We start from the raw sequence: 24,318 nt of genomic DNA, 5'->3' as shown, positions 1-24,318 counted from the left end.
GGCACAAGGCAGCTGTTTCTGGCAAATTTTTCTCTTTAGTTGGCAAACTCCACTTGTCATGTAACCAGATCTGGTTTAAAATGATTTCAAATATTCTAAATTGCTAAACTCTCAAGTCCTGATCTTCCATGATTTGGGACATGGTTTGTTTGAGCTTGTTCTCCGTGACTCAAGTTCTTGGCCCACAACAGATTGTCAGACAAATGGAGAAGGGTCATATGTTAGATCCACTGTGAATCCATTCTCTTCTTTGAAGGAGTTGTTCTGTTTTAGTGTTAGTGGGGGTTTAGTTCAGGGGGCTTTCTGGATGGGGGAAGAATTTTACCTAAGAAGGACTGTCTCAGGGTGTTTTTAGCTGGTTTTGTTTGATCTTTGTATGAAACTCTGAGACTTGTTGAGTCTGGATGTGGGTGGAACAGGAGGACTGTGGATAACGAGTATCTACCATCAGCATGTGCATTTCCCCTTTCTCTCTCCCTGGTACATCACAGAGAGTACTGGAAGTTTCCAACCACTGGTGGTACTCCATGCTTATCCAGCCTCCTTTGCTAAAAGACAGCGTGGCTGCACCGCTGCTCTCTGCCTACTACCCTGACTGTGTTGGCATGAGCCCCTCCTGCACCAGCACAAACCGTGCCGCGGCCACCACCACCAGCAGTGCCAGCCCAGGGAAGATGGAGCCCTCCAAGGCAGCCTCCTCTCCACTCGGTGAGAGATGTTCTGGTTTCCCCTTCCTCACGTCCCTTTCCCTTCCTTGGAAACTTAAGGGTAAGCAGACTGCAGAAGACTCTTGAATGTGATGATACAAAGCACCCACTGTTGCACGCGCTTGGCTGTGCATCACAGATTCAGCCAACCTGGGGGAAAGTTCTGTCTGTATTCATTACATACAGCTTCCATATTATAGATTTTTATCGTGTGTGCGTGCGTGCGTGCGTGCGAGAGAGAGAGAGAGAGAGAGAGAGAGAGATTATGACCGTGGAGGTTAGAAGAGAGGGTTTCTGATCATTAACAGCTATTTCCATAGCATTTACATTGTATTAGGTCTTAAAAGTCATCTAGAGATGGGCCTATGCAAATACTGTGCCATCTAAATAAGGGACTTGACCATGTGTGCCTTTGTTAGACTTGGGTGGGTAGGGGTTCCTAGAACTAATTCCCTGAGGATGCTGAAGGAGGAGGCACTGGATCTATTGTACCATTGTATACAGTGTATACCTTACTTTGTAAAACCTAAAACTCCTGTTATTATTTATAGAATTTGATGAGTGCCTATTGCAAAGTTGAGTAGCTGTGCCATTTACTGATTTCACAAACTCTGCCTTATCAGAAGTTTTAGGCTGTGTGAGCACTGATTTTTAGTATGTTTTTCCTCCTCCATCTTTCTGTCTCTGTTGACACCAGTAGAGATCCAGAAAAGATTCAGAATTTCATGTCAGGCAGAATGGCAGTGGCTTCAAAGGAATTCTAACAACCCCACATCTGTACATGAACAACACATATTTTTGAATATGAAACTGGATTTTTTTTTTCCTATTCAAGGCCCAATTCTAGACGGCCGCTAACAGTGGAAATGTGGGGAGCTCCACGCTGAGACTGCTGTGGTAGCTCCTAGTGTTTTGAGGGTGCACTGCGTTGGGCATTCAAGTACTAAAGAGTGCACATTTGTGAAGACAGTTTGGCAGTGTGTAGCAAAGACCTTACAATGGACTGTGAACTAGCAAGCATTTCCAAGATGCCATCCTAAAGTCAATCAGTTCAGAACTGCAGGTGCAAAGAAGGGTGCTTTGGTTGCTGGTTAGAATTGAGTGTGAGAGGCGTGATCTAAATGCCGAGGAGAGGGGATGGATGACTGAGACACAGCCACTGTAGTTAGATTTAATGACATGGGAAACTATTTAGAAGTAGATTTGACAACAACACCTTCGTTTGCCCAGCTTATAAAATCTAGCATCTAGTATGTAATGATAGGACACTTTGGATCCTGGAACATAGCCTAGCATGGGACATAATCAGGGCTTAGGGATTCCACTTTGTAGTCAGTAAGTGCCAAAGAGTGAACTTTTTGTTTCTTTTTAATTCTAAAAATTACATTTATGTGTGTGCCACAGCACATATGGGTGGTCAGGGAACAGCTTCAGGAATGGTGGTTCTCTCATTCCCATTCCACGTGAAGCTGGAACCAAGGTCATCAGGCGTGGTGGCAGAAATCTTTACTCCCTGAGCCATATTACCAGCCCCTTTGTGTGTGTGTACATGTGATGTACTTGTGATGTACTTCTCTAAGGTGTGAAAGTTACATCTTACAGAAGCTGCTGCTTTGTCCCCTGTCAGTTCTAGGCATGAACCGCTACTTCCAGCCATTCTACCAGCCCAATGAGTGTGGCAAAGCTCTGTGTGTGAGGCCCGATGTGATGGAGCTGGATGAGCTCTATGAGTTTCCAGAGTATTCTCGAGACCCCACCATGTACCTGGCTTTGAGAAACCTCATCCTCGCTCTGTGGTACACAAACTGCAAAGTAAGTGAGGACATGCCAGACAGGGCCTGGGGTAGAGGACAGCAATGAAGGAAAGGAGTGCTTGGTGTGGGGAGAACCTGGAGGCCAAGGGGCCTTTTGGGGCCCATGACTCAAGGGTACGGGAAGGCTGTTCTATATACACAGTAGTACATTTGCTATATTCCCTGGCCTCTGCTCTGGAGACTCTAGTACCACTTCCATGTTGAGACAACTGAATACATGCTAACATCTTATCTGAAATACTTGGGACCAGTAGTGTCTTCAGCTTTTAGAATTTCAAAAAAATTTAGAATATTTGAATAGACTTCTCCAGGTGTGCATCCCAATCCCAAAAGCCTTCCAGTGCTCTGAAATCTGAAACCTAAGTGTTCTGTTGGCAGTCAGGATTTGGAACATTTCAGATCTCATGTTTTCTAATTAGAGATCTCATCTGTCTGAGTCTAGGCATTTTCAGGTAGAGAGAGGGTCAGCCCTGTTTAAGAACACCTTTGGACCATATGGAGTCAGAATGCTACAGGGCATGAGAAGGTGCAGGCTTGGTTCAAAGAGGAGCCATATGGGGTGATGCCGGGATGGCAGAAAGCAATCAAAAAGGGGGTTATAAGCCCTTGAGTAAGCGTTTTTGTTCAGCTCTGTCCCTAGCCAAGCGAAACCAGTGATTTTAACTCTGTAGGACTGCATAAATATTTGGGGCGTCAAGATAGCGTCCGCTTGAAAGACTGAGGAGACCTGGAAGCAGGGGGGTAGGAGTGCTAGTCGGAGAGCAGTCTAGCCGGCCATGGCGGTCCATCCACACCTTCCTGCCAGTGCTCAGGAGGCAGAGGCTAGCAGAGCTCTTTGAGCTCCAGGACAGCTAGAGCTGCAAAGTGAGAACCTCTCTCAACAACAAAATGTAAAAATAAACTTTTAGCCCTAGTTTTTGTATTTTATATTCTGTTTGTTTTTAAATTGGGTGACTTTCTTGCTGTTGGTTTTGCTTTCCCTGTAAACACAGGAAGCTCTCACTCCTCAGAAGTGCATTCCCCACATCATCGTCCGAGGCCTTGTGCGCATTCGATGTGTCCAGGAAGTAGAGAGGATTCTTTACTTCATGACAAGGAAAGGCCTCATCAACACAGGAGTTCTTACCGTGGGAGCCGGCCAGCATCTTCTTCCTAAACACTACCACAATGTAAGCAACTGGCTGCAGCAACTCAGCTTTGGTCGTGGTAAGCTATAATATAACAGAAACCACAGAAACCAAAAGGAAGCCTTGTGAAGACCTTTTCCCAGAAGGAGACTAGAAGCACAGTTTCTCCAGGGTGTAGGGAAAAAGAGGTTACTTAAGACAGGTGCTGTCCTGTACTCTAGGAAAACAGAGCCTAGTAACACCAGAGAAATACAGACTAACCCTGCCTGGCAGCTGGAACCTGCCAGAGCAACTGTAGCAACCTTTGTTACCACTGTTCTAACTAGAGTTTCTTTGTGTTTTGTTTTTTGTTTTTCTATTTTTGAAGAAATCGGTTCTGGTTGTTGGGGCTGGTCCAGCAGGCTTAGCAGCTGCTAGGCAACTACATAACTTTGGTATGAAGGTGAGACACTGGGGAACTGGGGGTGGGGACAGGTGGTTCGCTGCTCCTTCGCTCCTCCTTCGCTCCAAATTTTGTAAGACTTACAGGCCAGTTCGTAAATCTCGTGAAAAATGATACACACACTTTGTTTGTTTGTTTGTTTGTTTATGAGAGAAGCTCACCTAGAACTGGGGTCCGGTGTCTGCCTCTTGAGTGATAGCGTAAAGAACACATCTTTTACAGCAGGTCCTAGAAAAGCTTTGGATTGGACTGAGTCGGTCAGAGCAGGTAGAACTTGGAGAGTACTAGACTGTAGGAAGGAACTCAGACATTCTAGCCTGGAATCCACAGAGGTCTTGGTAGGTTATTGTTAACCAGTGGAGGTGATAGGATAGGTTGGGACAACAGATGGGAGCACAGAAATTCACTGTCTGTCGGGGAAGTTTTCAGTTAGCTTCCCTGCCCCCCAGTACTGAGGATGAAACCCAGGGCTTGTGTTATGCCAGGCAAGCACTCTGCTTTAGCCCTTGGATTTCTTTATGCAGACCAGTCACCCTTGGGATCTTATTCAGGAAAACATAAGCCCTGGCTTTCAAAAGCAGAATGGAATGAATGATCACATGGCTGAGCTAGAATTCTGACTCCTTAGCACCTTGGGAGGGCAGAACAATATGCCAGTTGCTGGCAAATGCCTTACTCCAGCTCACAGCTAGCCAGGATAGAGGCTGCTAGGGGGTGGGGCGGTATGGTTCAGCTGGGCCCAGAAGTGCCCAGCTTCATCCCAGCACTAAGGAGACAGGCAGGCAGATCTGACTTGGAGGCTATCCTCGTTCTAGGCCAGTCAGCACTACATAGTGAGACTCTCTAAGAATCTGGTATCAAATCAGGAACCTTCCCCTAGCTTTCTCTGATTTTCTAAATTGAGTACATTCTTCTTAAAACTTTTCAAAGACTTTGATTTTCATTGAAGGCAAAGTTAAATATAATTTTTTTTTGTTGTTGTTTTGAGATAGAGTTTCTTTGTATAGCCTTAACTATCCTGGAACTCTTAGTAGACCAAGCTGGCCTTGAACTCACAGAGATCCACCTGCCTCTGCTTGGGATTAAAGGTATACGCCACCATTGCCAGGCAAGTTAAGTATAATTTAAGATTCAGACCTTTCACTTTTCCCTATCTGGCCCAGAGAGTGTAAATTTTTGGCAAGGTGTTCAAAAGCCACGTTTCAGATTGTCAAAAGTATTTAATAACTGTGCCTAAAAGATTTTTCTCCTGGGTAGATAGATGACTCAAATTGTGGACTGCGTCATACTAGCAAAACAGGAAAGTCAGTTGGGTTAAGAGGAAGTGTTTGTGGTAGGAAACCCCTTCTGTGAGCTATAGAAAGTGTGTGTGTTATTTCAGTAGTAGATATCAGGCTCAGTGTCTTTTGTTTGTTTTTTACTTAGGAAACCTAGATTATATTATAGGTAATATCCAAAGTCTGGGAGACTGCCTTTAATTAATGTTCAGCCCTTGTATACTAAAAAGAGATAGAAATGAAAAGAAATTAGAGAAAGAGGATAGGAAGGTAGAGCCACAGCTGTAGCCCTCCTAGTTAATGTTGGCAGGGGAGGTCCCAGAGGGCTCATTACTCTCTCAAGTGATTGGGATAGCCTAGGAGACCATCCGTCCCCTTACGGTTAGACAGCAGAGTGTTCTGGGTAACCTGGGCAGCGGTTAACTGGAGAGAGCAATTCAGAGTAGCGCTTCCAGAGGTATGACTGATACTGCAGCAAGGAGCACTCAAGTTGCAACCTACTGCAACCCCCAGGGCAAGGGCACTTGGAATCCTGGGGTCATGCAGAAACCTTGCCTGCTGCCAGAGAGCAGTTTTGCATCTCACTGGCATTAGACACTTGGAGATGGGTGTGGACTCTCTGGATTCAGCCAACTCTGTTAAGGTCATACTTCCATAGTTGAAAATGTCCTAGCAACGCTGAAGAACAGGTATTTGGTGGAAAATTCAGCTCTTGAAGATAGTTTTTTTTTTGTTTTGTTTTTGTTTTTGTTTTTGGTACAGGGTTTCTCTGTAGTTTTGGAGCCTGTCCGGAACTAGCTCTTGTAGACCAGGCTGGTCACGAACTCACAGAGATCTGCCTGCCTCTGCCTCCTGAGTGCTGGGATTAAAGGCGTGCGCCACCAAGGCAGCCTAGGTCAAAGTGGAGCTCCAGGTTCAGTGAGAGGTAGCCTGTCTCAGAATATACAGTCAAGTACACATGCACACACATAAATATACCCACTGCCACACAAGTTAAAATTGGAAAAACAAACTCACGCAGGGGCTGGAGAGTTGAGTCAGTGGTTAAGAGCACTGGCTGCTCTTCCAGAACACCTGGGTTTGATTCCTAGCGCTGATGTCCTGGCTCCCAACAGACTGTAACTCCAGTTACAAGAGGATCTGATGCCCTCTTCTTGACCTCTAAAGGCACTGCATGACATGTGGACGTGTGTATTTCCACAAAACACATAACATTAAGTAAAAAAATAACTTGTAGAATGCTGTTTAAAATTCAGTGATGGATTTACTCATTCATCAGATCTTTCTCTTGTTTTATGATGTATTTGAGATAGGGTCTTACTCTGTAGCCAGTGCGTGCCTAGAGCTCACTATGTAGCCCAGAGTGGCCTTGAATTCATGGCAGTCATCCTGCCTCCAACCCCAGAGTGCTCAGTCACTGAATCTTATCTGATGTGAGAGGAGTGGTGTAAGACCACCCACCCACTCCTCGCTGAAGCTAGGCTGGTCTCAATGTGTACCTGGTTCTCGTCATACTTGCTGTAGTTGTTTCTGCGGAACTGAGTCTCTGAGCATGGGGCTGTTTAACACTGTCACTGTTTTTGTAATTCTGCATCTGGTATGACTGTTCTGTTTCGATCCCAATTGTCTTTCTAGGTGACTATACTGGAAGCCAAAGGTCGAATTGGAGGCCGAGTCTGGGATGACAAGTCTTTTAAAGGTGTCGTGGTGGGAAGAGGACCCCAGATTGTCAATGGCTGTATTAATAACCCAGTAGCACTGATGTGTGAGCAAGTGAGTGTCCTGAAGACTTGTGGGCTCTGCTTGCATAGAGCGTTAGTATGGACTGGGGGTAACGGCCCCGTGGTAAAGCACCTGCCTAGTTCCATCCTCCGTGCTGGGGTGCACTAAGTACATTAATGTTTCCAGAGTAGACAGCATACATAATTTCCTTTATACCCTCTGCAAAGTATGTAATAATGGTTACATGGATGTCCTTCCCGCTAGGCATTTAAAAGACTTCCCCCAAGATCCTTATTTTTTATTTCTGGATCATTTTCAAGCCACTTAGTTGGTTCATAATCAAGCCCTGGGTTGCTAGGTGTATCAGGTGAAAATGTAGGATTCTTAGGTAGGTTTGTCTTTCAATCAAGTAAATTTTTTAGTGTAAGTATGCCCCAAATATTCGTGAGCTAGTTTACACGCAACATTTGGGCACAGTTAATGCTTACAAAGAGTATTTCTCTGCAGGGGTCTTCTAGCGCCCCGTCTGTTATCTTGCCAACCTGCTAGGTCTCAGGTGATTGTTTTCCCCTGAAGGTTTCGGCTTCTCTGAGTGTATGTGGTCATTTGCATGAAGATCTGAAGCAGCGACAGAGTGCTTAGTAAGGACAGGCAGCCCACAGCACCTGAAACATGAGCTGAGAATTTAGAGTGCATTGCCTGGAAGCTGCTGTTGTGTCACCCTCATGTCCCATAGAGTGGGGTGTTCCTGACTTCATTCTATTTCTGCTTCCTCACTTGGCTGTCCCCCAGCAAGCACACAGCTGCTGTATTGAGTTCTTAGACTCTTTTCATGAGAGCGCTGCCTAACGTCAGTTTAGAACTTGTAGGTATTTTTTTCCAGGAAAGACTTTCACCCTGTTCTTCTTGTTATTTTGAAGCTTGGCATCAGCATGCATAAGTTGGGAGAAAGATGTGACTTAATTCAGGAAGGTGGACGGATAACTGACCCCACTATTGACAAGCGCATGGATTTTCATTTTAATGCTCTCTTGGATGTTGTCTCTGAGTGGAGGAAGGATAAGACTCTGCTCCAAGATGTCCCTTTAGGAGGTATGGGGAGAACGGTGGTGTGATGGTTCCCTCGTAGTATCTGCAGGAGGGCCAGTCTTGACATACATTACTCTCACTGAATGCTGCAGATTTTCTCAGAGATGGGCAGAACTTCCCTGGGGAAGTTCATGTGTGTGCACGCATACACACAGAAACACATCTTACTTTGAGTGGCATATTGTTTAACAAAATTATCTAAACATTTATTTCAGTCTCCCAGAGAAACTTACTTTAAACCTGTGATAAGCCCTCCATGTATGTGGTTACGGTTGTTAGCCCATATATGCCTTCTGAAGGTCTCTGAATATCAGTATTTCTTTCCTTTCTTTGACTTCAGCTATAATAGATTGTTTTTTTTTTAATGTGTTTTGCTTAATGCATATTTTAAAGTAAGCGTATAAAATCAGAACTTTGACTGTGGTACTTAAATGGGCAATAATAATCACAGCTCTTAAACCCTTGACTTCTTATGGCGACCCATTTCCATGAAGGTACCGGCTGGGACATTGTGTACTGCCCCTTACATTTCTGTTTATGTAACTCGCAATTTTGTGATCTGCATTTTTCATTTGTAGTTCTTGGAAGCATGATTTTTTTTGAAGTGTGAATGTTTGAACTCTAATATGTTAATCTCTTTAACTGTGTAATTTGACAAGCGTGTTCTCAGTTCTTCAACTGATATTGTACTTTATTTCAGTAGCTAGGTGTTTTGGTTTTTCCTTTCTGTTACTGGGATGTACTCTGACAGAAAGCAGCGTAGGAAAGAAAGGGGTTATTTAGCTTAAGTTATAGTCCATCATAGTGGGAAAGTCCCATCACATCCACCATCCAGAGCAGAAAAAGAATGCATGTGTGCATTCTGCTCAGCGTGGTTTCCGTGCTTTAACAACAGCCCAGTCCCAAAGCCCAGGAGTGGTGCTGCCCACTTTGAGGTTTTGCTTTCCCACATCCGTTAAGGCAGCTGAGACAGTCCTTCTCAGACAGCCTGATATGTGTAATCCCTCACTGAATTTCTTTCACTCCCAAGAGATGCTACTTTGTATCAAGTTGACAATTTAAATTAATGGGCACACAGGGCATGTCTCTCCCTCCTCTGCCACCTTTGAGAGACCCGACTCACAGTCAGATCATTGTTGGAAAAAAGTGTTGGCAGATGAACCCTGACAGAATTCTCAGGAAAGCCCTCTAGGCAGCTGGACCATTGAATAAAATGTGTAGTGTCCAGACCAATTGACCAGTTGTTAATCTCTTGAAACTAAAATTACTAGGCCCACTTGAAGTCTCCAAAGTTTTCTTTTCTTTTTGAGTCCTCCTGCCTCAGCCTCCAGAGTGCTGGGATTTCAGGTGGTCTCATCGTCACGCCCAGCTCTCTTCTCAGTGGCCGGTTCTCTTCACATCTCTTTCTTAGTTACTCGTCTTGTTACAGCTTTTCTCCTGACCTTGTTTTAAAACATTAAAGGAGGCCTAAGAATAATTTATAAATAATTGCTTAAGCTTAGTATTCTATTTAAAAGGTTTTGATAATGTATGCATATATCTGTATGAAGTTATGGTTATATTCTGCCTATCAGTTGTTTGCAGTCTCGGTATAGCAGGAGAGAGAGAGGGCGGGGGGAGGCTTTGGGGCTACAGGTCATTTCACAAGGAATATGTACTAAAATTATAAGATATTACTTATGTGACAATTAGGTTATTAGGTTGAAGCCCCTTTTAGTCTGCTTGAGCTTGATTTTATGCTGGGCTGTGACAATGGTGTCTCTCTTCTTCACTAAGTGACAGGAATGTAGAGACTATCAGCAGGCAGGAATGGGGCTGCTGCAAAGGGCTCTGAAAGTGACAGAGCTCAAGACACCAGGGCAGAAATCTGGGTATCTCGATATGACAAATTAAGAATTACAACATTTTAGTGAGAATTTGGAACTGAGGCTGAGTCGGGATCTAGAGTTACACACACTGGCTCTCTCTCTCTCTCTCGCTCTCTCTCTCTCTCTCACACACACACACACATATACACTGGCTACATACTGTTAATACATAACGTACGTTGTCTCAGAAAGCCGAGGGCTCAGGCTAGTGCTTAGTAAGAAACCGTTTGTCTACCCTGCCCAAGGTGCTGAGTCCGTTTTCCAGCTCTGAAAACAACAGATGCTCACTGGTGGTTCTAGTCAGGTAGGTGCACAGCACTTCATAGAAACCTGGAGTCTGTGACGTATGTGGATGATTGTCGTCACTAAACAGTTACCAAAGTGGACTAAGATGCTTGGAATTAGACCAGAGCCCTCAGATGCCAAGTGTGCAATCCCCCATTATCGTTTAGTTAACGCCAATCAGAACAATTTCACAGGAATGTCTATAGTTAAAATTCCATTTGAATGGGATGGATAAATCCTCTACACACCTGTAATACAGCACTGGGGAGGCTGAGGCAGCCGCTAGATAACACTAGACTGTAAGGCATGGAAGACCCAGGCGCTGGAGGCTGTACTTAAACTCGACAACAGGAGAAGTAAGTCTAGCAGGGCTAGAATTTACCCTGAATGGATTTGAGAGCTGTGTGGCCAAGCCTCAAAGTGGGTAGGTCATAGTTGCTACTTGGGTGAAGCCAGCAGGCCCACGCTGCTCAGTCAGCTTTTGGAACTTAACTGTGTGTTCATTAGTGGTGTTGAGAAAGATTGCTGACGCAGCAAAAGGCCACAGGAGAGACTGCACTTGAGCCTTCTTCCATGTTTCCATTGGTTGAGGGGAGATGATATAGGAGCTTCAAGGCCACAGCAGTCAGAGCAGAAAAGGCATTGGTGATCCTGTCTGCATGTGTAAGGGGACTTTTTCCACCTCTGGAGCAGAGGAGACAGCTTCTCAACTAAGCAGGCGCTTAACGTGTTTTAATGGCCATCAAGATTAAGCGTTTGCAGCTGGATGGTGGTGACGCACGCCTTTAATCCCAGCACTCAGAGGCAGAGGCAGGCAGATCTCTGTGAGTTCGAGGCCAGCCTGGTCTACAAGAGCTAGTTCCAGGATAGGCTCCAAAGCAATAGAGAAACCCTGTCTTGAAAAAAAAAAGTGCTTGCTGAGGAGTTGGCCTCATTAAGAATATATTGCATTCTATTTATTCCTGAGTTTACTTGGGTAAGACTGGAAGTTTTGGGCTCTTTTGGGGAAAGCAGGATCAGGAATTGGATAGGAAATTGCTCCTCAACTGATTATTTTGCTCTGATCCGTTCTCACCACAGAGAAGATAGAGGAGATCTACCAAGCTTTTGTGAAGGAATCTGGCATCCAGTTCAGTGAGCTGGAAGGCCAGGTGCTGCAGTTCCACCTGAGCAACCTGGAGTACGCCTGTGGCAGCAGCCTGCATCAGGTAAGCCCGTGGGTCCTCAGATACTCTGGTGTGCAGCTGGGGAGAGGGCTCATTCAGTAAAGTGCTGCTGTATAAGCGTGTGGATCTGAGTTCGGATCCCCAGGACCCCTGAGAAAACCAGATGTGTGTGCTTATGATCTCAGTGTTGAGAAGGCAGAGAGGAGGCTTGCTGGTCAGTGAGCTTTGCATCCCCGTCCCATATGTGTCTGTACAGTTGCTTGAGTGCCACTGCATGTATACACTGGTTAGAGGCCAGCCCTCCAGAGCTGGTTCTACACCTTCACTGTAAAAACTCTGACTAAATTCTGCTCCTAGGCTTATGCAGCAAGCACTTTCAACCAGAGAGCCATCTTCCTGGCTGTTTGTGTAACCCAGGCTGGGTTTGAACTGGCCATATAGCGCCAGCTCTTCTTTTCACCACCTCCCATGTTGCTGGGGTACAGGCACATACCGCCACTTGGCTGGTAGTTTATCTGCTTGTAAAGTTAAATATTGCTTGGTAGCACCAACTGGTCCCGAACTCAGATTTCTCATCCCTCAGCCTCCCAGGTGATGGTGTTATAGACATGTACCACCATATTGCCTGTGAAGAAGTTCACTCTGTACACTCCAAGAAGGGAGGGATGCTGAGCTGGACCTGAAAAGGACCAAGAGTCTTTCCTTTGCTGCTCTTAACCCTGTGCAGGGACCCTGAGAGTCATTTTAGTGGGGACATACTCTTTACAAACACTGCTCCAAGAAACTAAAGTTGTAGCATTGCACTTCTGTCCTGTTGGTCTGCAGAAGTGAATTTCAAGCTGGCCTAACTCAGCCAGCTGCCATCAACAGTCCCCTCCCCTGCTGGGAAGCAGTCTTGAGAACACCGCCGCCTCCCTGCTACTCTGCGTTACAGTTTGGATTGAACATTTCCTCCAAATGTGCTGGGTCTTGGCCTTTATGGAACTCCTACCCGTGTTGAGGATAGAAATTTGGCGGATATTCCTGTGGAGTTGGAAAAAATGCGTGCAGTTTGACCTCCATGGATTTGCCTTCACCAGAGTTGCTGATGAACGGACTTTGCCCGCTCTAGCACGTGGCCCTGGCAGGCCTTGCCCTTCTCCTGTTCCCTCTGCCTTGTAAAAACTGTTAGCTTACATTCCTAACGCTAGCTACTGAGGTTTATACCCACTTCCACCTCCTAAGGCTGACTCCCAGTGTCCAGCTATTGAAGAATTGAAGTCCAGCAATCTGAAGGCCCGTTGGACTCACCTAATTCATATGCCCAATTAAAATGAAATAACTCTTCCTAACATGAGGTCTCCCCCTTTACTTTTTTAAACTGCCATTTGTCTATGTGCTGTGTCTGTCTGTCTCTATTCAGAGGCAGTCCTTTGTCCCTCTGGGACACACCCCTGCTCCCTTTCCCTTGTTCCTTCCCCCTCTCTCCCCTGTTCCTGTCTCCTTTACCACAGCATCCCAGCCCATTCTAATGCAGGCCTCCCTTCTCTTAAAACTTACACCTACGAGGTCATTTGCGGCTGCTTTTCTGCCAGAGTCAGAGCAGCCATTTAACTTTTCTTGCCTGCTAAATAAAGGTTCTCTGCGAGCAGGGGTGTTTGGGTGTGCTTTGTGCCTAATCTGGGGTCTGGGAGGGAGCCCCCGCTGTGCAGGAGCCCCCTTCATCTGATGCTTCAAGTAAACATTTTTTTCTTTAATCAATAAGTGGTACCTATTCTGAAATAATTAAACCGTCTTCTCCCATTTGTCAAGTGTGTGGGTGAGTACGTGCATGTGTAGACCAGAGGACCATCTCAGGTACTGTTCCTCAGGTGCTGTCCACTTGTATTTATTTTGAGACAAAGTCTTACTCTATAGACTAACTGACCTGGAAGTTAGGGCAATACCTCAGTTTTCTAGGTGCTAGAACTAGAGGCATGAGCTGCCATGTCTGCTTAGATCATTTGTTCTAATGTAAGCTTTTCTGTTTGTCACGTAGTTTGCCTTCCCCAGGCACTGGTGTACCCTGGGGCTGGTTGGTTATCCTCATTTCCTCTGTGATTGGTACTCTCCTCCTGTCTGGGGTGGTTTTCTCCACCCGGAACTTTTTTTTTTTTCCCTGATGTCCTCAGGAGCAGCTTGTAGGTTTACAGTATGGCTTCCTAACTTACTGTATTATTTCCTAGGTGTCTGCTCGCTCCTGGGACCATAATGAATTCTTTGCCCAGTTTGCTGGTGACCATACTCTTCTAACTCCTGGATACTCTACTATCATTGAAAAACTGGCTGAAGGACTCGACATTCGCCTCAAATCTCCAGTGAGTTTGGATGGGTGGGAGACTGGGGAGGGTGTGAAGTTTTGGGAGGATGTAGTTTTAAGAACAATACAGGGTTTCGTAGCTCATGACCTCGGTAGCCCTAATTCAACACTAAGTTCTTCACCCCATGGGCTTATATCTTCATAGTTTCAGAAATTATCTGCCTTACTTTGTGCTATAATAAAGCGTTTTCTATTATCTTGCCATGTTTATAAACTTTAACTGAGTTCAGCTATAACCACTCAAGAATGCTGCATGCCCAGTACACCCTCCTCTGCATAGCCTGAGCTGTAACATACACACACCGTGGGAAAGGTCCTGACCCTCACAATGTTGCTAAATGTTTGTCTTGAACAGGTGCAAAGTATAGATTATACTGGAGATGAAGTGCAAGTTACCACGACAGACGGTATAGGGTATTCTGCACAAAAGGTAGGTGCTGGGGTTCCACTAGGATAGAACACCTTACTACCAAGGGCCATCTTTGCCATCAAGCAGTTTGTCCTTGGAGTCTGCCTAGAGACTTGTTGGTTTCTAATGAAGCAGGTCTACTCACAGGTCGTGAGTAGCTTACAAATCTGAAATATTCAAATACTGTCTAAACACATGGAAGATGGAGTTCTGTGTTCCTTAAAGTGGGTTCTGTGGTCCACTGGGCCGAATAATTGAATAAGAAAATTCCCAGGGCTGGCGATTGAGTTCCAGTGTGAGGACCTGCATGTTGTCCCCAGTTCTTCCTCCTGAAAATGCCTTGATCATATGAGTTTGGGAAGTTATATAGCACAGCACCCTTAGGATTGAAAAGGATGCTGGAACCCTTTTCAAATTCAAGTTCTTGTCTTGAAACTGTATTTTCATGGAGCTTAAGTACTTTGATGTAGTTTGGACTCTTGATAGCCAGCTTCAATAGGTGGATAGTGCAAGATGCTGAGTCTAGTTGCTGACATCCCGATGTGAAGCGTGGTACTGGAAAATGAAGGCAGCTACCCTGAAAGCTTGGTTATTGCTGGAGTTGAAATGATGATGAAGAGATCTCACGGATGGACCCTGTCACATGCTGGCAGACTAGCTTTGCTTTCTCTCTGTCATCTGACAGCTTTCATGGTCCTGGATATTCATACAGAATCAAAGGATTGCATCTCACACAGGGAGGATGGGGCCTAGAGATACAATGGGTTGGAGGTGTCATCAGCTGGCTGGGAGACCATGCAGTGCCCTGTAAGGATTCTCGTTTTTCAAGCCTCTAATTCTCTGTGTAGCTTGCTGGGAGCCACTGGGCAGTCGTGTCCACTGTAAGCTCCTACTATGTAACTTCCTCCAAAGGCTAGCATTTTAAGTATGGGCTTTTAAAATTACAACTCAGCTCCATTCAAGGGAGGGAATTCTGTGTGTCTGCATTTTAGTGTCAAGGATAACATGCTACTTGGTATTTCCCTGCCTGGTCACCCTCTCTCTCTGCTGATGTTGGCTAGACACATGCACTCCTGAGCCTATGTTTTTAGGACTTCCAGACGAATCAACATAGCTGCAAACCACACTTTAAAATGTTTAAAGCAGATATTCTTATTATACGGCTAATACTCATCACCGTTTGTATTGGGAGTCTTCCTGCTGTGCAGCCCAGCTTGGACAGACTGTGACTGTCTAGGTTGCTTTCACAGATAATGAGCCTCACTGTCCTACCAGCGGGAGTTTATACCACTAGTGGCTTACTCAAGAGTTTATACTTTGGAAAGTTTTGTTAGGAAGACTTGTAGAACTTATTTTTGGCAGTTGTCATGTCAGCTGCTGTTTGGCACTGACTGTTTTGTTGGTCGTGTGGATGCTAGTGCATACGAATAGAACTCAGAACAACTCTGGACTTACTCTGATCCCAGAACCAGCGGTTAAACCAAGTACGTGGAGGGTTTGAGGCTGTTGAGATTCCAGTGCATTCTTGTTTCATCTAGTCCTGCAGATATTGAAAGGCAGCTGTAGTTCCTTCCCTTCCTCTTATGCAGACTCCCTTGCCTCTAAGGTTCTCCTTGTGACATCCAACCAGCCGCATACACATCTGGGAAGTGCAGCCTGTCTGGCTTTGCTTCACTGTTGCCTCTGCTGCCAGCACAGTGGTTAAAGTGCTTGGTTCTGCTGTAGCAGGGGTAGCAGAGGTCCCATGAAGCCAAAAGACGGGGCAGAGGACACCTGTTTTGCTGGTGCAGGTCTTTCTCTATGTAGGGTGATTCTGGTGCTGGTAGTAGTGATGACTTCTTGGTTGATTCTGGAACCAGAACTTTCTGAATGGTAAGTTGAGACAGCAGTTATTCTTGATGGTTTGTTTTTATTATGTGGCTTCGAGGATCCCATGTTTCCCCAATAGGTCCTTGGTATGTAGCCTTGGTTGGCCTTAACCTTATAAGTGCTAGGATTGTTGTGCTACCATATGCAGCTGAGAGTTCAATTTGACCTTTAAAATTACTTGAAATCTTTTTATTATTATTATTATTTATTTATTAAAGATTTGTCTCCTCCCCGCCACCGCCTCCCATTTCCCTCCCCATACTTGAAATCTTGTAGTAAAGTACTTTCTGCTTAAAACGTTCTCATGTGGTTTGTTTATAATGTGCTTATCAATTATGGCGCATACTCTGATTCTGAGATCAGTAAGGGTAGACATTTTCTTTGTTTTATAGACTGTTGGCAAGGAAGGTACTGAGAATGACAACAAGCTCAGATGATTTTGGCACTCCTATCCCCTTTCTTTTTCTTCATGTTTTGTGGACAAGATCTCACTGTGTATCCAGTTGGCCTTCAATTTGTTATATAGTCCAGATATAACAACAAGATGGCTTTGATCATCTTGGTCTTTATCTCCAGAGTGCTGGGATTACAAGTGTTTATCATCATGCTTGGGCCACTTCCATAAATAGTGCTGCTTTTCAGAGATGAAGTCTGCTACCCTCCCGACCCAGCTTACCATTAGCCATTGAGAAGGTTCTTGTGTACACTCCTGTGTGACTGCCACTTCTGCTCAGCTAGGCACTCTTGTGTAATGAACAACCTATGTGAACTCACATACCACCCCATTCTTAGAACATAAAGTGGGATATTGGCAGTTTTACAGCCGGAAGTAGAGCGGAGAGGATGTGTGGGTGGTTTCAGATGCTGTGTTAATTGTTCCCCACAGGTACTGGTCACGGTGCCACTAGCCATTCTACAGAGAGGTGCCATCCAGTTTAATCCTCCATTGTCAGAGAAGAAGATGAAGGCCATCAATAGCTTGGGTGCAGGCATCATTGAAAAGGTGACCTAAATTACCTTAGCCTCAGAACTCCAAGACCAGTACCGGCTGATGGTTTTGTTTGGATAATAACCTTTTGTACAGTTAGGCAAACAAAAGGGAGTAAGAGTTAACAGAATGTACTATATACATTTGTATGTCAAACAACTAATTTTAATCAGTTAAAAAATGGGGGCAGGAAAGAGATTTTTAAAAAAGTTTAGCCTTATTTAAAAATTTCTGATATAATTTGGATAAAAAAGGCCAGCTGAATTCCATTTTGACTTTTAGTTCTCTTGAACCCCTAGATGAGGTTTCATGTAGTCTAGACTGCCTTCAAACTGTGTAGCTAGGGGTAGATTTGAAGCCTTGGTTTTCCTGCCTCCACCTATCAAGTGCTGAGATTATCCCCCTGCCTACCAAGCCCAGCTGAGAAATGAGTCTAGTCATCTGAGTTTGACTTTGCTATAAGCAGCTCTTAATTTGTTTTGTTTCCCGTGTCCATGTTGTGGGCTCCCTTAGTAGTAAAGGCCATGCTGCAGATACTGAAGGCCTTTTTGAGTGCTGTGGAGCTTATGGAGCTCAGGATTAAATAGGTGGGCAGGTTTGAATCTAGTGCAATTGTCTGTGAGTAGACTTCTAGGTTGTGTCTGTACCATACCACCTGTACCACCTGTCTACCATGGGATGGTTTGCGAGTCGGGCAAGGGGCTGGAGATTGAAACACACACACACACATACACATACTCACACAGACATGGGTCATCCTTGAAACAAGAATACCCTTTTTACTGTATTACAGGGCAGCTTATATAGGGCTCTCCTTGACTGATGGCCACGCCTTAGCTCTAGGGACTTTTTAGCTGCAAGCCCACCAGAAACCACTCCCTTGCCATCAGGAACTAACTCATGATGGTCTCGTGCTCAGAACAGCTGCAGGCATAGGAAAACAAGTTTACTTCGGCAGGCAAAGGGTCACAGAAAATTCAGGGTTTGAGGGTCTGCAGTCCCCAACCCGTGTCAAGATGGCCAATGATTGACACAGGATGGACTTATTCTCCCTGCTTGCTTTCCAGATTGCCTTACAGTTTCCATATAGATTTTGGGACAGTAAAGTTCAAGGGGCTGACTTTTTTGGTCATGTTCCTCCCAGTGCCAGCCAACGAGGGCTCTTTGCTGTATACTATGACATGGACCCCCAGGTAAAATGTGTGGTGTGGTTTGAGTTCCTTCTCGAATGTTAGGGTTTATGCATTATGTGCCATGAGCAGGAATGAGTGATGGTTGTGTAGATCTGTGGTATGTGTTTATATTCTAGGGAGGATGCACTGATTGGGACATTTTCTTTGGGAAAGGAGTCCCAATCCTTGCCCTGTTTTCTTAAAAGTATCAGTTCTGCTCTGTGGGGCTTGAGTCAATGATCATGAAAGCTTATTTCAGGTTGAAACTGAATTCCTCACAAAAGGTCGGTGACTGCACAGTAAGTCAGTGGACCAGCGCTGAGCTAGGTTAGGTAGGGGAGGTCCGTGTGAGGGCTGTGATGAGAGCAGATGAGTAGAAAGCTGTGGCAACTGTGCTGTAAAAAAGGAGCCTCGCCACTGTTTCCTGCTTCCCCCCATTTTGGGGAAATGCTTTAAGGGTTTCAGGTGGAAGCCTATAAGCCCTTATTTAGTTATTCCTGCAGATTTCTTTCTCAGTCTTTCTGCTGCTTCTCCAACAAAATTTCATAAACAGCCAAGGGAACCTTGAATTTGACCTTTGTATTTCATGAGTGTTTATGCTCGTGGGGCGGTGAGTAGTGTGCATGAGAATGGATGGGGACTGAAGAGAAAGGGCAGTGGGACACAGTGATACTGTATGTGGAACTGAGCCTTTACAGCAAGTGCCTGTGCTTTTCCCTGTGTGCCTGCAAAAGCAGCAGAGTGTACTGATGTCCGTGATCACAGGGGAGGCAGTAGCATCCCTCAGGACCATGGATGACAAGCAGGTGTTGCAGCAGTGCATGGGCATCCTTCGGGAGCTGTTTAAGGAGCAGGTGAGAAAAACCCTCCTTGATAGGATAAACGTGCTTATTGTGGAAGGGATGTGAGCAGGTGGAACTGGAAGCCAGTCTGTGTCACTGAATACCAAGGGATCAAGACAGGCCAGATTGGTTTCCCTTGCAGTTACCATCTCCACCTGAGTACCCAGCTGAGTATCAGGGCTGCCATAGCAAAATGCCAGAGCATGGTGCCGAGACTTATTCTTTTATAGTTCTGCAAGCTCAGGCCCAGGATGAAGATGTCTAAGTGGGTTGGTCTCTGTAGACTCTTCATGGCTTACCGATGTTTTCCTTGGTATCCTCAAATACTTTTCCTTCTGTACTGAATTAGGCCTTCTCTAACGTGCCTTTTGTAATCCGGTTACCCAGTAAAGATTCACACTTCCAGTTCCATTTCAGATGGCCTTAGTAATTAATTAAACTTGGATCTGTCAGGGCTATACAGCAGCAGTCTTTTTTCTCATCACATCATTTATACTTACCTGCCTTTCCTAAGACTGTAAAAGGCCATTTTTTATAGTTCCCATGTTTACCCAAGCTCTAACAGCTTTGACTATCATTCTTTTTAAAAAAAAAAAAAACTATCTTTAAATGTGCGTACTATTACCCATATGTGTAGGTCAGAGGACAGCTTCCTTCCACTATGTAAGTTCTTGGAGATCACTTAGGTCCTCATGCTTTGGCAGAACTGCCTTTATCCACTGGGCATTTTCTAAAATTTCCTAGTGCACCAATAAGCAACTCTCTCCAAGGAGCTCCAGGTACCTTCCCCATTGCCTGGAGGTCTGGAAGCAGGTTGATTAAGAGCAGAAATAGAAGTGGAGTGACTCAGAATTTAAATTGAGGGCAACTCAGCTGTCACCAGCTCTTTGTAAAAGAAAAGATCTAACTAGTCATACAATCCTGCCAGTCATTCTCAGCTTGGGTTTTTAGTTATTTGGAACTATAGTTTACAGGGAAGTGTTTTGCATGTTAAACTTGTCCAAGGCCAGTGGACAAAATCAAGTTTAGTTTACAGCCACTGTAGCAGCTCGTTGTCCAGTGTGTCTTTGGCAGGTGAAGCATAGACGTGAAGGGATCAAGTGTGGCTGGAGAAGGGAGAGTGCACAGGAAGGGAGGAGACACTGCTGCTTAGGCTGCCACAGTAAACTGAGGCCTAGAAGGGAAAAGTTTATTTCTAACTGGGTTGTGGTGTATCCAAGTTCCTTTTTAGTCATTTTGTTAAAATAATTTTTTGTTTGCACATCAAGGAGGTCCCAGATCCCACCAAGTATTTTGTCACACGATGGAGCACAGAGCCATGGATCCAGATGGCATATAGTTTTGTCAAGACATTTGGAAGTGGTGAGGCCTATGACATCATTGCTGAAGAAATACAAGGATCTGTCTTTTTTGCTGGTGAGGTACATATCTTGACATCAGTATTTTCAGTTAAAGTGGCTCAGTCTTAAAGCTCAAGTCAAGCATGTTGAAAGTCTCCATTCTGAAAGTCTGTCTTATATTTCTGTCAGCAACCATTTTTAACTGTCTAGTTTTCCTGTGAAGACGTAATTCTTTAGGTGTATCTTTCTGTCTTAAAGTACTTATATTGATATTGTATGATTTAATATTAGACTCTGACTTACTTCGCTATGTTAAAACAGAACTTACATAGTCTCCATGCATCATTCTTTTAATGCAGCTATTTTACTTAGTTGGTATCCGTGCTCTTTTGAGAGCAGGTCTCACACTGTAGTCCAGGCTGGATTGCATCAATCCTCCTGCCCCATACTCTGGAGACTGCAGATGTGAGCCAACGCACTTGGTTGGTATGTGAACTGTCATGTGCATTGTAATGTTTATTGCTGAGCCAAGGTGTTCATGGGTTCCATTATTAAACAGTTTCCTGCCTTTTTGATAGCTATTTTGGTGCCTGTCTCCCCTAGCCTTTGGTCATCTCCAATTCACAGTACACTCCCTCCTAGCTTGCTTATTATCTGAAACCCTGGAGTCTTTGCACTACTCACTGACATGAGATTATAGTACAGTATAGTTCTCCCATTTTCTTTATCCTTAGATCTTCTGTCCTTCAAACTCTTGGACTACCAACCTTTCTTATTTCTTTATTCAACTTTGGGAGAGATCTTTGGTAATCTTTTCACCTTGGAATGAGTATTTTCTTGCCAGAATTTTTGTTGCCACCCCATTCTGACACCATTACTGGTTATTTAGGCTTTTGAAAAATGTTTCCTGTTTCTCTTGCTGGTTGTAAAGCACATTTGAGAGGCCTTCCCAGCTCCAGCAGTGGCATCACTGCCTGGGAACCTTTCCTTTTGGTAGTAACTTTGCTTTTTATTTAACATGATGCCTGTTTTTATGAGAAGAGGGGTAAGTTTGTGGGGAAATGTGTCCCATTGCCCTGGAGCTGTCCACTGTGGTGTGTATTGTTGCTATTGTTTTGGAGAAAGGGTTTCATAGGCTGGAGTTACCAAGTGGATTATGCTTGCTGGGCAGAAAACATACCCTAGAGATCCACCTTCCTAGAATTGAGTACAAGAACGTGCCACTACATCAAGTTTTATAAACATGTAGATCCTTGTGTTTGAATTACTTTATCAACCAGAGGAGGCACAGCAGCATCTGTCATCTAGAGCTTTGGAAACCAGTTGTTGTTTGCGCTATGCCTCAAGCCCCAAAGATTCTTGTAGAATTGGTTTGCCTTTTGTTAGTTCCTGTCCTCTGTCCCATCATAAAGGAAGCTCTATTACCAGCAGTCAGACTTTTTATATTGTAATGTGGGATTACAAATCGGGCTTTATCTTAAGACATCTTAAGCCAGCTGTGGAAATTGTATATAATGGCCATACGAGGCAGCATTTGCCATCTGCTTCTAGAGGTGTAAGTTTTTTAGAGGCTAAGATAGGATTTATTTAGACTTTTTTGCTTTCCCCGGGTAGTTATTCCCATTCTCTGAACACCCATTGCTGAGGCTTATGTGATCTGGACTTTCCAGCCCAGTACTTACTTTTACTGTCCTAGACAGTATTTCCATGAATGCCACAGTACTTGGCATGCTGTAGAAGTCTGTTAAAGCATAGGAAAAGAAGCCAAGGTTCAAGGTTCTGTCATGAACACATAAATCATTTTTAGGTAGACCAAAAAAAAAAAAAAGTACAAGGTCTTATGACCTGTTGTTGATGTCATCAATTCTTTATGCACAGTCTGAAACAGTTTCTTTTCCCCCCACAGGCAACCAACAGACATTTCCCACAAACTGTTACAGGGGCATATTTGAGTGGCGTTCGAGAAGCAAGCAAGATTGCAGCCTTTTAAATAGAACATGTATGGATGGACCTACCTTTCTTCTGTGTCCCAAATAGAAAAGTTTGAAACACAAGTTAAACTTAAAAGAGAGGAGACTGTATAGTAAGATTGAAATGTTTCTGTGGTGATAGGAAAATGCAAACCCATTTCACTCTTCTGAAATCACTGACTTTCAAAATCCTTCTAGGCACTTACACTGAATTTTTATCTTTCCATAGGCCCAGTTAGTGCTAAGTCCTAAGTCCTGTGGTTTTCAGAAGGCGGCACAGTACAGCCTAAAATTGAGACCTTATGGATCCCTTCAGACTGGACCATTCCCATTGGCAGATTTCTTTTCCTATATTATGAGTCATGTCATCCAGCAGGAGTCACTAGGAAACTTAGAAAGCCATGTGTTCTGTGACAATTTTTCAGTCCCTTTACCAATGAGCCTTAATATTTCTACACAGCTCCAATCTTTGGGCTTTTCTTAAAATTTTCAATTCTTTTTTGATACAATTTGAAGGTATGACATTAAGCTAGGCTATTTTATACTACATATTTCTTTTCATTGGGTATTCAAAACTTAAGATTCAGGTATATTTTGATATTTTAGGTCTGTGCACTCATCAGCAACACAAGAGTATGTTACATTCTCAATGGGTGCAGAATGTTTTCACTCTATAAAACAAACCATTTTTGGGTGGGCAGTATACTTAAAATTTAAATATAATTTAAAAGCCCCTCTAATTTTTAAAGTACTTTATAGTTCTAATATTTTATATAGTTTACAGTAAGTTTCCTATAGGCAGGTCCACTGGAAAACTGCAGAAAAACTTAATTATCTTGGTACATAGCACATACTTTATAAGCCATATGTTAAAGTCTGAATATGGCAAAACTTTTCCATTTAAAGTTTGTTTAATAAACATAGGTTTCAGGGTCTTTTAGATGCCTATTCTGCCAAGAGACTTCAGTTGACAAACTAGAAATATGCTTTTGTTTTAAAAAGTCATTGAACGGTTCTTTGAATTATATTGATCTGCTTTTAAAAGGGGGCTAACAAAGGACTTGAAAGCCACTTTTTGAAATTAGGTATTTCTAAAACTCAAAATTAGCTTGTTAACAGTGAAGTGAGCTCTAGACAGTCTAGATATAAACCCTCCCTGTCAAGGCATGATACAAGCCAATGACTAAGTATTTAAAAATTAATCATTCACTGTACTTAGAGGTTATTTGTTGAGACTCATTGGTACTGATAAGGGAAGTATTCTGCTTTAAAGTGTAAGTAATTAAAAATGTTTAGTGTGTGTGAAGTGGTAAGTGCAAAATGTTAAAATTTCAGTCTAAGTTATTTAGTTTCTAGGCACTTGAGCTTGTATTATGCCATTTCGTATAAATGTGTATTTAAATTTTAGTTTTAAGTGACATACTTAATTTCATATGTTGTTCTACAGGAACTTTGGTACTTTTGAGTTGCTATGTTTTTCAACCTCTTTAAGATTTTTGTTAGAGAGTCGGGCGGCGGTGTTGCACGCCTTTACTCACAGCACAGAGACAGGGGAATCTGAGTTCAAAGGCAGCCTCTGGTCTACACAGTGAGTTCCAGGACAACCAGGGCTATACAGAGAAACCCTGTCATAAAAAATAATAATTTAAGAAAAAATGTTACAGAGCAGAAGTACACTTACAGTGATTTAACTACACATCATGAATGATTGGTTATGTAAAACTGCTCAAGAACTTTTGCAAATACCCTTAATAAAAGGTTTTAGCATCACTGTCAACTTTTGTTTTCAGTCTTTTCAAACAATCACTTCAAAAGTGGTCCTTTATTACTGAAGAAATATAAGTCATAGGATTAGGGGATAAATCCTCCCACACCCCAGAGAATGACATAAAA

At 43.8% G+C, this 24,318-nt stretch overlaps 1 protein-coding gene across 2 annotated transcripts in view; it reads left to right on the top strand.

The window, feature by feature from the left end:
* The window catches only part of Kdm1b (lysine demethylase 1B), a 39,066-nt gene extending 14,871 nt beyond the window's left edge, over positions 1-24,195 (top strand). Inside the window, exons 8-21 of one of the 2 annotated variants that reach the window (XM_050143581.1) lie at positions 492-708; positions 2,335-2,519; positions 3,514-3,690; positions 4,016-4,090; positions 7,003-7,140; positions 8,010-8,181; positions 11,412-11,539; positions 13,702-13,833; positions 14,191-14,265; positions 17,000-17,116; positions 18,169-18,294; positions 19,011-19,127; positions 20,384-20,536; positions 22,362-24,195. In XM_050143581.1, coding sequence (XP_049999538.1) covers positions 492-708; positions 2,335-2,519; positions 3,514-3,690; positions 4,016-4,090; positions 7,003-7,140; positions 8,010-8,181; positions 11,412-11,539; positions 13,702-13,833; positions 14,191-14,265; positions 17,000-17,116; positions 18,169-18,294; positions 19,011-19,127; positions 20,384-20,536; positions 22,362-22,445 — 1,896 coding nt within the window. In that variant the 3' untranslated portion in view covers positions 22,446-24,195. Of the gene's footprint in view, positions 1-491; positions 709-2,334; positions 2,520-3,513; positions 3,691-4,015; positions 4,091-7,002; positions 7,141-8,009; positions 8,182-11,411; positions 11,540-13,701; positions 13,834-14,190; positions 14,266-16,999; positions 17,117-18,168; positions 18,295-19,007; positions 19,128-20,383; positions 20,537-22,361 lie in introns of both variants that reach the window. The other variant, XM_050143580.1, reaches the window with a different exon arrangement.
* The last annotated feature ends 123 nt before the right edge of the window (positions 24,196-24,318 follow it).

The sequence above is a fragment of the Alexandromys fortis genome, unplaced genomic scaffold (genome assembly GCF_014885135.2).
Source record: "Alexandromys fortis isolate MF-2015 unplaced genomic scaffold, M_Fortis_MF-2015_v1.1 scaffold_1, whole genome shotgun sequence".
Taxonomy (NCBI): domain Eukaryota; kingdom Metazoa; phylum Chordata; class Mammalia; order Rodentia; family Cricetidae; genus Alexandromys; species Alexandromys fortis.
Note: the sequence above shows the minus strand (reverse complement) of the source record. Positions and strands in the feature narration are given on the sequence as shown.